Raw genomic sequence first — 13,785 nt, 5'->3', positions numbered from 1 at the left:
CACAGAACAGAAAAAAGAATGCATATAAAATATCTGACTGTCACAAACACATTAGCAGTAACTACTAAACAATTAACTTTTATGTTGTCACGTGTGTTTTTGCAGTAAATCGCAAAATGATAGAAAATATAAAACAAACAAACTTTAATAAAATAAATCAAACAGGAAACACAACTGAACTAGAAACAGGTGCATAACAATCAGTAACCATAGAAACTTATTAGGAAAACAGATGGGCAGTCAGGCAGGGAAAACCAAAACTAAAACACAAACAAACAAACATGTATTTAACTTCACACCCCTGCCCTAAGCGTGTCCTCGTGGTATAACGGCGAAAAAAAATGGAGGGAGGGTGGGGGCTCTGGAGACAAACGAAGAGCTAATCTCCATGGTTGAGATGATGGAGGGAGGAGACAGGGTGAAGACTTCGCAGAAAGTCCGGGCAGAACCTGGCGACCGAGCAACAGAGGTGGAGATGGGAAAGTGGAAAAGGTGGAGCTGTGGTGACGAGAGGCAGAGATGGAGTCAGGGTGATGGAGGAGTGAGGCAGAGCTGTTGGGACCGAGGAGGTTTTGAAGTAACCAGAGCCAAAGAGGTAAAGGGATGAGGTGTAGCCGAAGGCCTGGAAGTCTGTGGCATAGGCAGAGCAACGACTGACCAAGGCGCAGTCAAAGGAACGAGGGAGCCCAGTTGATCCATAAGAACGAATGTCCCAGGTGGAGCCGAGGGGGCAAGAAGACAAGGTGGAGTCGATTGGTCGACCGGGCCTTTTGGACAAAAAAAGAAAACCCTTAGTGTTCACATTGGCATTTTAAAGATACTGAACCTAAAGGCATGGGGGAAATGTTTGCAAACTGGCTTTTATTACATATATTTCACAACAGGCTAAGGGGGCTTATTGCCTGTGCGTAGCCTACATATTATCGTGTTTTGATGAGCTGAGCTGATGAGCTGGTCATGTTACAATGGGGCATGTTGTCACATTTCACTTCCATTCTTTCGGGGTATATCAAGAAAAAAGTATACAATGTATTAATAAAACAAAACCACATAATTGTACTAGACATGTGGGGAAAAGTAAATACTCTGAACCCTAAGTAGATTTACACAAACTGAGAAAGTCAAAACGCGTTTGACTTTCCCATAGCTCTCACATAGTGTAAATTAAAATATTGGATATGGGTCACTTTTAAATGATGTAAGATAGACATAAAAAATAAAATATGGTCAACAAATCGGAATTGGGCATCAAGTCCTGCAGTGTAAATATGCTGATCAAATGAGGTCACATGTGTATTTGGGAACTTCAAAAAACAATAGTAATAATAAACTCTGTAACTTTTTTTTTGTGACCAACTAAAAATGGATGGAAAACACTTCTTTCGGATGGGATTAACAAATGTAATCTTGTTCATCATATTCATTTTCATATGAAAGCAACAGAGCTCGAATTACATGAACCACGTTATATCCGCCTTATCTGATACTGTATACTTTTCCTCCCCCCTCACCGCCTACTCTCGGCCACATTTCGAGACGAGGCTCATCTTAAACCAGCCACTGACAGCACACTAATAAACGAGAATCACCTAGTAATCGTCATACTATCTCAAAGGCTTTCATGACGAAACACCAATGAAGCGAGCGTGCCTGCTTTGGTTACTCGGCGTCACATCAATTTAAATAACTTGGGCGCCGTTGTCAAGAGTACTAAAAACGCTTTTATTTATAGAGAATCCGCATTCATTTCAGTGGAAAAGTTGTGAAAATGAATGGCTTTGTTTTGCTCATATTGTGTGTGTTCATCGTTCCTGGTAAGACTTCACTTTCTCTTATAGTAAACAATAAACAAATAGCGCTTGTCATGCATCATGTTTACGTTATTAACACTGTAAATCACTTGACAGAAATGTATTATTTCTAAACTGTTTAGGAGGACATTGTTATAGTTTTAGACATTTTATTCAGTTATGTTTTGTGCAGAGACAAAAATTACAGCGTTTAAAACTGCCGTAGTTTATAGTTTATAGGCAGCAATATTAAGAGTTATATTATGTCATCATGGATCTAAGTCTATAATGATCTCTACTTGAAAATATATAAATGCACAAATATAGTATGTCTGAGGATATGAATCAGGATTGCTTGTATGATTTTAAATTGCATGAGATCAATGAGATTATGTTTGTTTTAGGAGTGAATGTGTGAATCAATGATGTTCTGCTGTTTGTTTGCACACATTATGAATACAGACACATTTATTGATCATTTTCAAAACATTTTCATAGCACTTTGTCCCATTAGCCTATCTTAGAAGTGACATATAATGAACTGTTAATTTCTTAGGTTCGTATGATGTTGAAAAAGATGTGTCAGTGATGGAGGGAGATCAAGTCACTTTAAACACTGGCTTTATAAAAGGCGAACAAGAACGAATAAAATGGTATTTTCAGGACAGTCGCATCGCTGAAATCACTGGAGATCAGAGTAAAATCTGTACAGATGTTCAGTGTAAAGAGAGATTCAGAGACAGACTGAAGCTGGATCATCAGACTGGATCTCTGACCATCACAGATATCACAAACACAGACTCTGGAGAATATAAACTACTGATCAACAGCCGCAACACAGAAAAACTCTTTAATGTCACTGTTCGTGGTGAGTCGTTTAGTGGGTGTTTAAAAGTCAGTTAAGGTTTGAATTGCATCCTTGTTTTTTATTGCAGAGACATTCAAGATAAATTAATACAAGTACAGTATATATTATGTCTTTAAAAACAATTGCTGTGGGAGTGAAATTTGTAGAGTTTAGGTCATCAAACAGTTCAGTTTGATTTAAAACTAAATAATTTCTATTGATGAGTTTTTATTGTCTCATGTTGGTTTATGTCACTGGTGAGCCTCATTAAATCATTCAGTGCATTTTCCATTGCAATTTTTGAACAGTTCAAATGTGTTTAAGTTGTTTTGATTTAGTATTACATTATAATTAAGATCATCTCTATCACCTTCACATGTGTGAAGTTACAAATGACCATCTTGTCACTTAGATGTGTTGTAGGGTTGTTTCTGACACGTGAGATCTAAAAGAGACAAGCTTCCAAACTTTATCACAAAGCTTGTAGATTTCATTTTGAATTCAGAATTCATAGTTCCGACAGGCAAACACATAGTAAATGACACAAGCTTGTTTGCTCCTGCACATGTCCTGACACGGTCATCAAAATGTGCTTCCCTCCATTACACACATGGCATGTAGCTTTAAAAAATACTAAATGCCAACACTTTAACTTGTGCACAGTTTAAAAGGATGTTTGCCGATTTAATCTAGCTTAGTATTTTTAGCAGTGTCAATAGTAGGCTATATGTAAATGAACAATGTTTACACTTTCTTCATGTTACCTGTAACATCTCATATTACTGCATTTTTTGCCAAACACGCTGATCAAGCCCGGCAGCTTATGAGTTTTTAAGTTCCATGCATTTTTGGCGAATGTTCTACAGTCCTATTTTATCTATATTTTCTAATCATGTTTCACTAGTTAAAAAAAACAAAAAACACTGTGGCTTCAACCTCATGAATCCAGTCATATTTTTCTTTACCTGCACTCTTTATGACCTATAGAAAAACTTTTTTCACAGCACTTTCCTGTTGTATAATTTTGTCCCAATATGTCAAAATTGGCTTATAAAGAGCTGTTGATTTCTTCTTCAGGAGCTTCTGGTGCTGATGAAGACTGGGTGTCAGTGATGGAGGGAGATTCAGTCACTCTAAACACTGGTGTTGAAATGAACCATCAAGACAGAATTAGATGGTATTTTAATAGCGATCGTATAGCTGAAATCATGAAAGATCAGATTAAGATCTGTACAGATGTTCAGTGTCCTGAGAGATTCAGAGACAGACTGAAGCTGAATCATCAGACTGGATCTCTGACCATCACAAACACCAGAAACACACACTCTGGAGAATATCAGCTATTGTTGAACAGCCGAAACAGTGGCACGAACTTCAATGTTACTGTCATTGGTGAGTCCTTAAATATGTTTTATATTGTGTTCATTTTTACTATTGACAGCCAGAGTGACAAAAATCATAATTGATTATTCCCTTTGCTGATATATATAATATTCATTATTAGAATTCACATTAAAATACCAGAAAAAAAGTTAATGATGTCAGGGTAAATAGATGTGGATACTATTTGTATCAGGTTTAAACAGCAACATTAGCATCTTGTTACACTAAGTGAAAACAGTGAGAAATGCTGTGCTTGCAACTTGTAAATATAGGTAATATGCTATTTATATTGAAGGTAAAATTTCTGAGCAATAGTGGGTGGAGTTAAAGAACACCTATTCTGCTTTTTTTCCAAGTTCAGCTGTCTTTAGTGTGTAATAGTGATGCGCGGGTCGTCTCATAGCCGGGTAAGAAATTGGGGCGGGTAAGAAATTGTCACTTCATTTGCGGGGCGGGTTGGGGCGGGTTATTAAAAGCAAAACTGAAAAAAAATCCATGTATGTTGCGTGTAATTTCCAGCCTATATAAAATATTTGGGAATATAGATTTTCATATTTTATTAAGTTCTTTGATAAGGTTACAATACGAATGCCGTAGCAACGTAACTTGTGTGATTTCCCCAAACCTTTGGCGTCACGTGACACGTCACGAAAGCGGCGCGCCAAGCAGCTCCCGCCGCCTTGCCACAACAACAAGAGCGGAGAAATAAAAGTGAAGATGGAAGACGAGGTGCGGGAGAAATTGAGGTCGGGAATGTACATAATTAAAAGAAAAAAAAAGGTCAGGCTGCTAAATCTAATGTTTGGAACCGGTTCTCAAATATAGTTGCAGCAGGAGACAGTATCGGCTACGTGAAGTGCAGCTCGTGTGAAAAATAAACAGGAGAGCATTTCCACTTTTCCAGCATCTCAAGACATATTTGTGGGGGGTCTAAGAAATAAAAAATTGTTTGGCCTATTAGATGAATACAAACGCTGCTTTGTAAATGTTGAATATGTTTATCATTATCTTATTAATATGACCAGATTTATGGTTCATATTCATAATAGTCTGTTGTTGCAAGGACGATGTTTAAAGGACGAGTTTACAGGACGATGTTTCCAAGCACTTTCAGGCTGAAATAAAGGCTGTTTTCATTTTACAATACCTAGTATGTCTATTTAACGGTTGCGGGTGCGGGGCGGGGCGGGTTGTAAAAATAGATACAGTGGTGCGGGGCGGGCTGGTGCGGGGCGGGCTGGAACGGGCCAAATAATTTCATAAAAGCGGGACCCTCGGGTTGGAAAAAAAGCTGACCCGCGCATCACTAGTGTGTAATGTTGCTGTCTGGGCATGAAAAATGTCTGCAAAGTCTCAGAGCACAAAGTCCCTCCAAAGGGTGACTGTAATAGAGTTCTGTAAAGGACTGCATCACACCCAAACTTCCCATGTTCCCCTTCCACCCTAAACATTTCCCTTTACCCCTCCCCATTACTTCAGTCCACTTATCCTCCTGCAAAATCAACTTGACCTTTTCAACTCATGGAATATCAGTGTCACTGTTTCTGAACTCCCTGAAACGCCTCCATTGCAGTCTCGAGTTTTCTTCCGGGAACAACCGCGTCACAATATTCCTCATTTTAATAATTCATATGCAGAATCAGGTGGGGTCTAGTTGAGTTAGTTAGTAGTGTGTTGAAACTCACGGTTATGGTAAGGGGCGGGGAATATCCCAAACACGCTCGGAAGCGCTTGACCAATCACAGCACACTGGTCCAGCTGACCAATTAGAGTAGATTGTTGTTTTCAGAAGGAGGGGCTTCATAGAGAAAGGAACTAAACACGGATGCGTTTTTCATAAGAATCGTTAGCCAACTGTGGTCGCAAGTTCCATTAAACTCTATATCAACCATAGTTGGCTTTGGGAAACACACTCCAGAGTGTTATGGACAGACTGGGAAGAGAGGAATAATGAGGTGTTTTTTGAACATTCAATCATTAAAACCTAAAACCCCAAAATTGATTTATATGTCAGTAAATCAGAAGGGTAACATTGCTATAGTGATCATTGGAATTTCAGGACTGTGTCATGGCTCATGAAACAATAATTCAGCAGATTTACTTTCTGTTGTCATTCTGGAATGAATCTATGCTACTATTAAAAATCAGCCATATGAAGACATCTCTGACATTACAAATATTTGATCCACGTGTGCTTTGTTGTCCTGCTTCATTATCCTGCCAACAGAGAGCATTTTTTCAGCTTTTAGGTGCAGCCTTTTTTGTTTATAATGAGAGTCAGTGGACAAAACTCTTCTGTGCAGTTTAAATGAGTCTGGTTAGCTGGTGTGATCTTGTTTGTGATTGGCTACTGTGCTCAGCACCGCAAAAACTGTTGTCACTGAAATGCTTTAACACAATGGAAGAGCACCAAGTAAATAGCTGTAATCGTGACTGTAAATTTACATACACTATACATGCAGTCACTTTAAAAGCATACTGTATTTGCTGTTAAAGTGAAATGTTTAGTGTTATCTCAGTTTACATCATTATAAATAGATTACAGAATCTAATGCTGTCTCAGATCACCTTTTAACCTCATTTATCATCTGTTCAATTGAGGATTTGATGTGAAATTACTATGTAAAATGCAAAACCATGGATAAATGTTGCTTTAAAGACTTGAAGTCAAGACTATTCATGGTGTATACTCCCCCTCCCCCCTCCCCACCACACACACACACACACACACACACACACACAAAGATCCTCCAGCATCTGTTGGTTTGTGTTTCAGGTGTTTCTGCTGCTGAACGAGATGAAAAGAGAAAGTCTGTGGAGGAGGGAGAATCTGTCACTTTAGATCCTGGTGTAATAAAAAAACCAAATGATTTGATCACATGGTATTTTAATGACATTCTCATCACTGAAATCACTGGAGATCAGAGTAAGATCTGTACAGATGTTCAGTGTAAAGAGAGATTCAGAGACAGACTGAAGCTGGATCATCAGACTGGATCTCTGACCATCACAAACACCAGAAACACAGACTCTGGAGAATATAAACTACTGATCAACAACAGCAGATTCAGCATCATTAAGAGCTTCAGTGTTTCTGCTGTCACTGGTGAGTCTCATTGAGTTATTCAGTGTATTTTCCCTCGAGCAATTTTAGAATAGTTTAATATATTTACATCAACCCGGTCAATGTTTTCATTGTGGCCTGTTTAAAAAAGTGACATTTGTCTCAACATTACAATATAATTTGAGATTGTCTCTATCACCTTCATAACAGACTTACAATTTTGTCTTTGTCTTGTCTATTGTTATTAACATAAAAATGCATAATATCAGTCGGTTTTCATGTGAACATTGTTTTATGTTGAGCTCACAGTCCTTGATGCTGTTTTATCTGCTTAATAACTCATGAAAATCAGAAGGCACGTTTTATTGATTAAATCAGTGTCATAAATCTGATTACCAAAGCAGAAAGGTGTAATTGTCAGTCAACAGTTTTGTTAGAGTTGATTATCAGTTGATCTCCTGTAATAATGTGTGTCTGTCTTTAGCTGTTCCAGATTCAGGTCCGTCTTCAGCTGTGAGGAATGACAGCAGAGAAGGAATACGTGTTAAAAGATTAATATGTGTTGCTGCCGCTGTTATTCTGTCCGTGGCTGCTGCTGCTGTGATTTACTATTGCCACGGCAAGTATTATATACAGCTGATTGTACAAAATGGAAATAAGAGATTTATTGCACAAAACAAATCTTTAAAAATATGTAAAAGTATGTATTTTTATTCTAATTGACCAAAGTAAGAGTTTGTTGTTGTTCAAACAGGAATCAGGACACCGCAAGATGATCCTCCTCAGGTGAGATACTGTGAGCTCTGAATCTCTGTCTGCAAAACACTGACTTTACTACAGATTCAGATCTGTGAGAACTGTCATCGGTGTGTATCTGTTGGGGCTTAGAAATCATTACATAGAAACAATAATTACAGACTTATTTAAGAGAGTGCTTCTCTTGTGCTGTTTTACTTCAGAATGAAGAATAGGAGTCTTTACATTCACAAACATCAGAGAGAAAAACACATTTCTGTGTTTAACTGAATAATCAATCCTGAACATTTGTTTTACCTTCTGTGAATCTGCTTCTTTCTCTCAAAGCAATGATGTTACAGAACAAACAACCCTTAATCAGGACTGAGACTTCATAGGTGGATGATAATAGTGGGACACCTCAAAAGACTGAGACTACTGGGATTTCAGAGTAACATTATTTATTATTTTAATATTTTTACTGAAAGGGACCATGAAGATAAATTAGGGTGAGGGGGACGGGAAAGTAAGTGGAAGGAGATCATCTGAAATTTTCATCGCTCATGGAGAAATAGTGTCAGGATACCAACATATCAGTAAACAATAGCAGTAAAATTTCACTTTTTACAAAATTTCTACTCAATTCCAAGTTTGAACAAAGCAACCCATAACCAGCATTGAAACCGAGTAGGGCTGGGCGATATATCACACGATATTGTTATGCGCATCTCGTCAGTAAAGCCGGTTCCTTGATTAGTAGTAAATCGCCTTCACCTGCTTTCAGATGGAGCGGCATTTACTCTACAGCACAAACTCCAGTGTTAAATTAACACTCAAGAGTGTTAAAGTTAATGAGATAATTAAGTGATTCATTTAGTGATGTTTGAGCATTATTGAAGACACCTGATGTTAACAAGCAGAATCACTGAAGGAGAAAATCACAAATTGTAAGCAACCGTTATGGCGATAAGTGTGAGCTTTAGTTGGGCTCTTAACCTTTATACATTCACTTTAAATTTGTTTGTCGGCTGTTATTTGATTATAACAGTCAAATGAACAAAGAAAAGTGTGATCTGATAGTGTTGGTTATGTTCTGGCATAATCATGCTGTGATCTGAAAATGAATCTTATTGAGATAGTTTGGTTTAACTTACTGCCAACAACTTTGATTTTAGAGCATATATGAGTATAGGTATGTTTCTTATAATCCAAAATATTTTATAAACATTGTTCTGATCAAAACACTTTCAAATAAATTTATTTAGAAACACAGACATCAATAATCAGCCTATGAATCTCAACAATGGTGACAATAATAAAGCATGTTGCAGTGGGTGCCACCAATCACAACTCATTAATGGCTCCCATCATGCATTGCGATATGAATAAATTATGATCTGAATTTTCTTTGTAATTTACTTTTCCTAATTGAATATTCTGCTCGTCACCATTGTTGAGATGCATAGACTGAATCTTGAAGTCTGTGTGTGCCTAAAAGACATTTTTTTTTTTTTTTTGGAAAACAACTTTTAAGAAATCCTTTATATTATAGCTAAAATTCTGGATATTTATGCAGAATCACAGTTATGCTGTAACAAACAACATAAATCAAAAACATAAAGTTCAAATGATGACTGTCATAATATAACCAACACCATCAGATCACTTTTTTTTCTTTGTTCATCTGGCAGTTATAACTCAGATAAAGCAGACAAACAAAATCTAAAGTTAATAATATAAGGGTCAAGAGCCCAACTAAAGTAAACAATGATCGCTATAACGTGGCTTACAATTTGAGATTTTCTCCTTCAGTGATTCTTCAGGTGTCTTCAATAATGCTCAATCATCACTAAATTAATCACTTAATTATCTCATTAACTTTAACACTCTTGGGTGTGGACTCATATACACTCCCAGGAGTGTTAATTTAACACTGGAGTTTTTGCTGTGTACAAAGAGCCGTAGTTAACTGACAAGCTGAGCCATATCGCATTAATTATCGCTGGCGATACGTCCGCGATATTGATGCGATATGGTTCAGCTTGTCAGTTAACTACGGCTCTTTCTAGTAAATGCCGCTCCATCTGAAAGCAGGTGAAGGCGATTTACTACTAATCAAGGAACCGGCTTTACTGACGAGATGCGCATAACAATATCGTGAGATATATCGCCCAGCCCTAAAACCAAGAGCTGATTTGGGATTTCCAGTGTGTAACTGGAGGGATTCTTACAGCTGAATAATGACCCAGACAGGAACAGTGCAGGATTATCACTCTTTTTATGCGTCTTATCTTTTTGTCTCTTTCTGTTTGAGTTTTTTTATATTTATAAGTATATTTGCCTTTTTGCCTTGATGAGATATAAAAGTACACTGAAATGTTTGTCAAGAGTCTCCTCCACTGACCAGTTCATAAAACATAACATTCGTAAGCTTTTGAACATACACACATCCCAGCACTGCACATGTACACATTGTATTTTTGAATCCGATTGAGAAAATACATCAGACTCAAGTGTTTACATGCATAGTATTCTACCTTTTGACCGGGTTATTTCAGGATCACACCAACAAATTGAAAATTCAGAAATGTTTTACAGGCCAACTTAGCCATCAGTCCGGTTATTGATTATTTGTGTATGTAAAAAACATGATCTTGACTTATCAAATGTTTTGTATAAATTAATTTATAACTGTCTGTGAAGCCAAGATAGGTATTTCTAGACTGTAAGTGTCACGATTACCAGTGAGAGTGCCCATCATTACCAGCAGAGGGCACCCCACCCCGCACTAGTGTCATTCCCTCATGAAACTATATTTCCCATAACTCTGCCTGGACTCAACCTGTAATAGTTCCAGTGTTCCCTTCAGTGCTCCCTGTTCTCTTTTTTTCCCTGTTCATCTGTATTCCTGTGGTCAAAAGCACAGGGTAATCAGTCCAAACAATGACAGGGCACAGTAATACAGACAAACAAGATAATCCAAAAGACCAATGAACAGTGAGAGATGGTTGAAATGGACAAACACTGAAACGCTCAGAAATGCAATGTTACACATACAAGACTTCACAGGGAATGAATGTGAAACCAGGCTATTGTAGGGTGAGTTAATCAAGGTAATGAGACACAGGTGGATGCAATCATGGATGAGTCCAGGCAGAGAGTTATGGGAAATGTAGTTTTTATTAGGGAATGACACTAGTCTGGGGTGGAGTGCCATCCGGTGGTAATGATGGGCACTCTCACTGGTAATTCGTAACTCTGAGAGCCAGTGAGCATCTGAAGGAAACTACTGAACTGCACTGAAAGACACTGTGGATTGAAGCAGCTACAAAATGCAATTTTTGTTATTTATTGTTATATCTTATATTCTCTAACATTTCTATAGTTTCAGATGTTTGCTTCTATGGAATGTCGTTAATGAAATGTTCGAAAGTGAATGTTTTTCCTTGTACTTAGTTGTAACAAAAGTATAGAAAAGAGAAACATTTTGTAAAGCATTTGAGATGTTGATTGTTTTTTACTACCAAATTTGTGCAAATTCATGTGAAGAGGAAGATGCAAATTTCTCATCATCTGTCTATTTCCCTCCATTTCTTGTCTGTTTAGGTTTAAACTGTGTTAGCTTTATGTTAAACTGTGCTGTTTTAGTGTCATTTTATATAATTTAATTAAATGATTGTGTGTTCCTGATGTGTTTGTATTGTGTGATTGGAAATGATCGTCTGCACTTGAACAGGACACAGGCTAGTATGTGTGACCGCAGTTTAAATGTCATCTGCACAAAAAGAAAAGTCCTGTATTGTGTAAATCTCTCTTTCTTTCTCATGTTTATCAGAGCTGAGTCCACTGTTCAAAGAGCTCAGCAAATGATACTGAACAAGAACAATAGGATTTAGAAATGTCATGGTGCCGATGTTTGCAGTACTAGTGTGCCAAAGTCCTGTAACACGACCTCAGTAAGAGACAATAATTGTGTGGAAAACGTAACATCTTCAGACTCTTTCTGTTTTCTTTATCTTTGCATTAGCCAAGTAAACAGTTTAGCCTATACGCAATTTCAACCGCATGCTAGTCATGCAGACAGACACACTACTGACACACAAACTGAAAACAACCACACACTTCCAGTAACACATGCAGAACCTGTTTGTCCATCAACAGAGCAAACAACATTGTTGCACAGAAGTAAATAAATGAAACGTATAGATGAGTAGCCTATTTTGCATATGTTTTGCACTTGAAAAATACTACTTTGTCTATATTACAGTCCAGGCTCGCAGCTAATTTTCACTTTTACTAGTGACAGCAACATAGTGTCGGCCCAGATCCGGTCCACATCTGGTACACATGCGGGCTGAATCCGAAATTGCCCCCTATAGCCTCAAATAGGGCATTATTTGAAGGTACAGCCATTTGTAGTGGCTGTGTAGTGTACTTGTAGTGTAGAATTATTTATGGCAAGCCGTTTTAACTTTTATTCATTTCCAGGATATGAATTCTTGATATCAACAATTCAATTGTTGATATCAACAATTACATTTTTGATATCAACAATTTAATTATAGATATCAACAATTTAATTCTTGATATCAACAATTAGATTCTTGATATCAACAATTGAATTCTTGATATCTGTAATTGTATTTTCACTAGTGAAATGTGTAAGGAACTCAGCTTTTTGGAAACATTAATAATCAATAATATCTTTTTATTATTAATTATAAATATTTGGGTCAGTTAATTGGATTAACTTGATGTGGCTGAATTAATATTACAATCAATTAATCAGTTCGTCCAAAGAACTCTTTTGATTATTAATTTATTCTAAGAAAAGGGTATCTTCCCTGGCCACAGAAGCATAATTATTTCTTCGCCTGTACAGTACTTTGAGCCAGTAGCAAAAACCGTGATCGTAAAGTGACTTGTATTGCAAACAAAACAGAACCAAATACATATTATGTACAAGTTTTATTAACTAAATATAGATATTTATATGAATATAAATAAACTAAACAACATACACACATGAATACATAAATAGGTTAGTGATAGGATGAAATTGGAAACCGGAAGAGGGTCTATGAGAAGAACCATCAGAATTTCATTTTCACATTTCATTGAATTGAATACTTGCATTTGTAATGGGAACAATTCTTGAAGTTGTTGAAAATTGAAGTCGTTGATGGTTCCGGCAGTGTCAAGTGGAAGTTGGTTGTGCGTTCTCTTTCTCCAGGAACGCATGACTGGTTTGGTGAAGGCCTGGGACTCTGTTGAGGCCACGCCGAGCACCCAGGAGAAGTGAGGAAGTCGGAAGGATGGGTGATTGGAGTCGTTGTTGGTTGGAGTCTTTGTTCCTAAACTCTTGAGATTGTCCTTGGTTCTTTGTGAGAGAGTCATCTCTCTCCTGCCTGAGCCCATATCTGGTTGGAATCGAGGCCTGTTGGGCCCTGGGGCCCCCGTGGAGGGGGAGGGGGTTCCCCAGTATCACCAGAACAGTGTTGCGGCTGGATGAAAAAACTAAGAGAGGGAGGTCACATGTGGACTGTCTCTAATAAGGCCTGGAGAAGATCCTCCCCTAAGGGTTGAACTCGACCAATCAGAAAGGGGACATGTCTGAGAGGGAAAGTGGCTCTTAGTTGATTTACGGATCTTTGTCCCATAATATGATTATACCTTCATTAATGCTAAAATAGCTATAACACATCCACACTGCATTCTAGAAGAAGGTGATGTACATCAAAGTGTGAGTCATTAAATGAGGATTATTTAGGTAGGAGGCATTATACAGGTGAGGTTAAATTGATAGTTAGTTGGTTGTATACCAGGATACATACCATAATATATACCTAATAGTACACGAGACAGTAAACCATTTACACTGTTTCTTTCACAGTTTTATGCATGTTCATTTATAGATCAGTTAGTCTATGATTAACGCAGCAAAGTCTGTTTTAAAGAGGGTTTCT

The 13,785-nt window shown here is 37.5% G+C and overlaps 1 protein-coding gene across 1 annotated transcript in view; it reads left to right on the top strand.

The window, feature by feature from the left end:
• LOC143735210 (uncharacterized) overlaps positions 1-11,509 on the top strand; it is an 81,178-nt gene extending 69,669 nt beyond the window's left edge. The window contains exons 4-7 of the mRNA XM_077225290.1: positions 3,715-4,029; positions 6,797-7,126; positions 7,569-7,703; positions 7,839-11,509. Coding sequence (XP_077081405.1) covers positions 3,715-4,029; positions 6,797-7,126; positions 7,569-7,703; positions 7,839-7,891 — 833 coding nt within the window. The 3' untranslated portion in view covers positions 7,892-11,509. The remainder of the gene's footprint in view (positions 1-3,714; positions 4,030-6,796; positions 7,127-7,568; positions 7,704-7,838) is intronic.
• The last annotated feature ends 2,276 nt before the right edge of the window (positions 11,510-13,785 follow it).

This window comes from Siphateles boraxobius, unplaced genomic scaffold, assembly GCF_051911475.1.
Source record: "Siphateles boraxobius isolate OS27281-9 unplaced genomic scaffold, OSU_SipBor_1 13, whole genome shotgun sequence".
Taxonomy (NCBI): Eukaryota; Metazoa; Chordata; class Actinopteri; order Cypriniformes; family Leuciscidae; genus Siphateles; species Siphateles boraxobius.
Note: the sequence above shows the minus strand (reverse complement) of the source record. Positions and strands in the feature narration are given on the sequence as shown.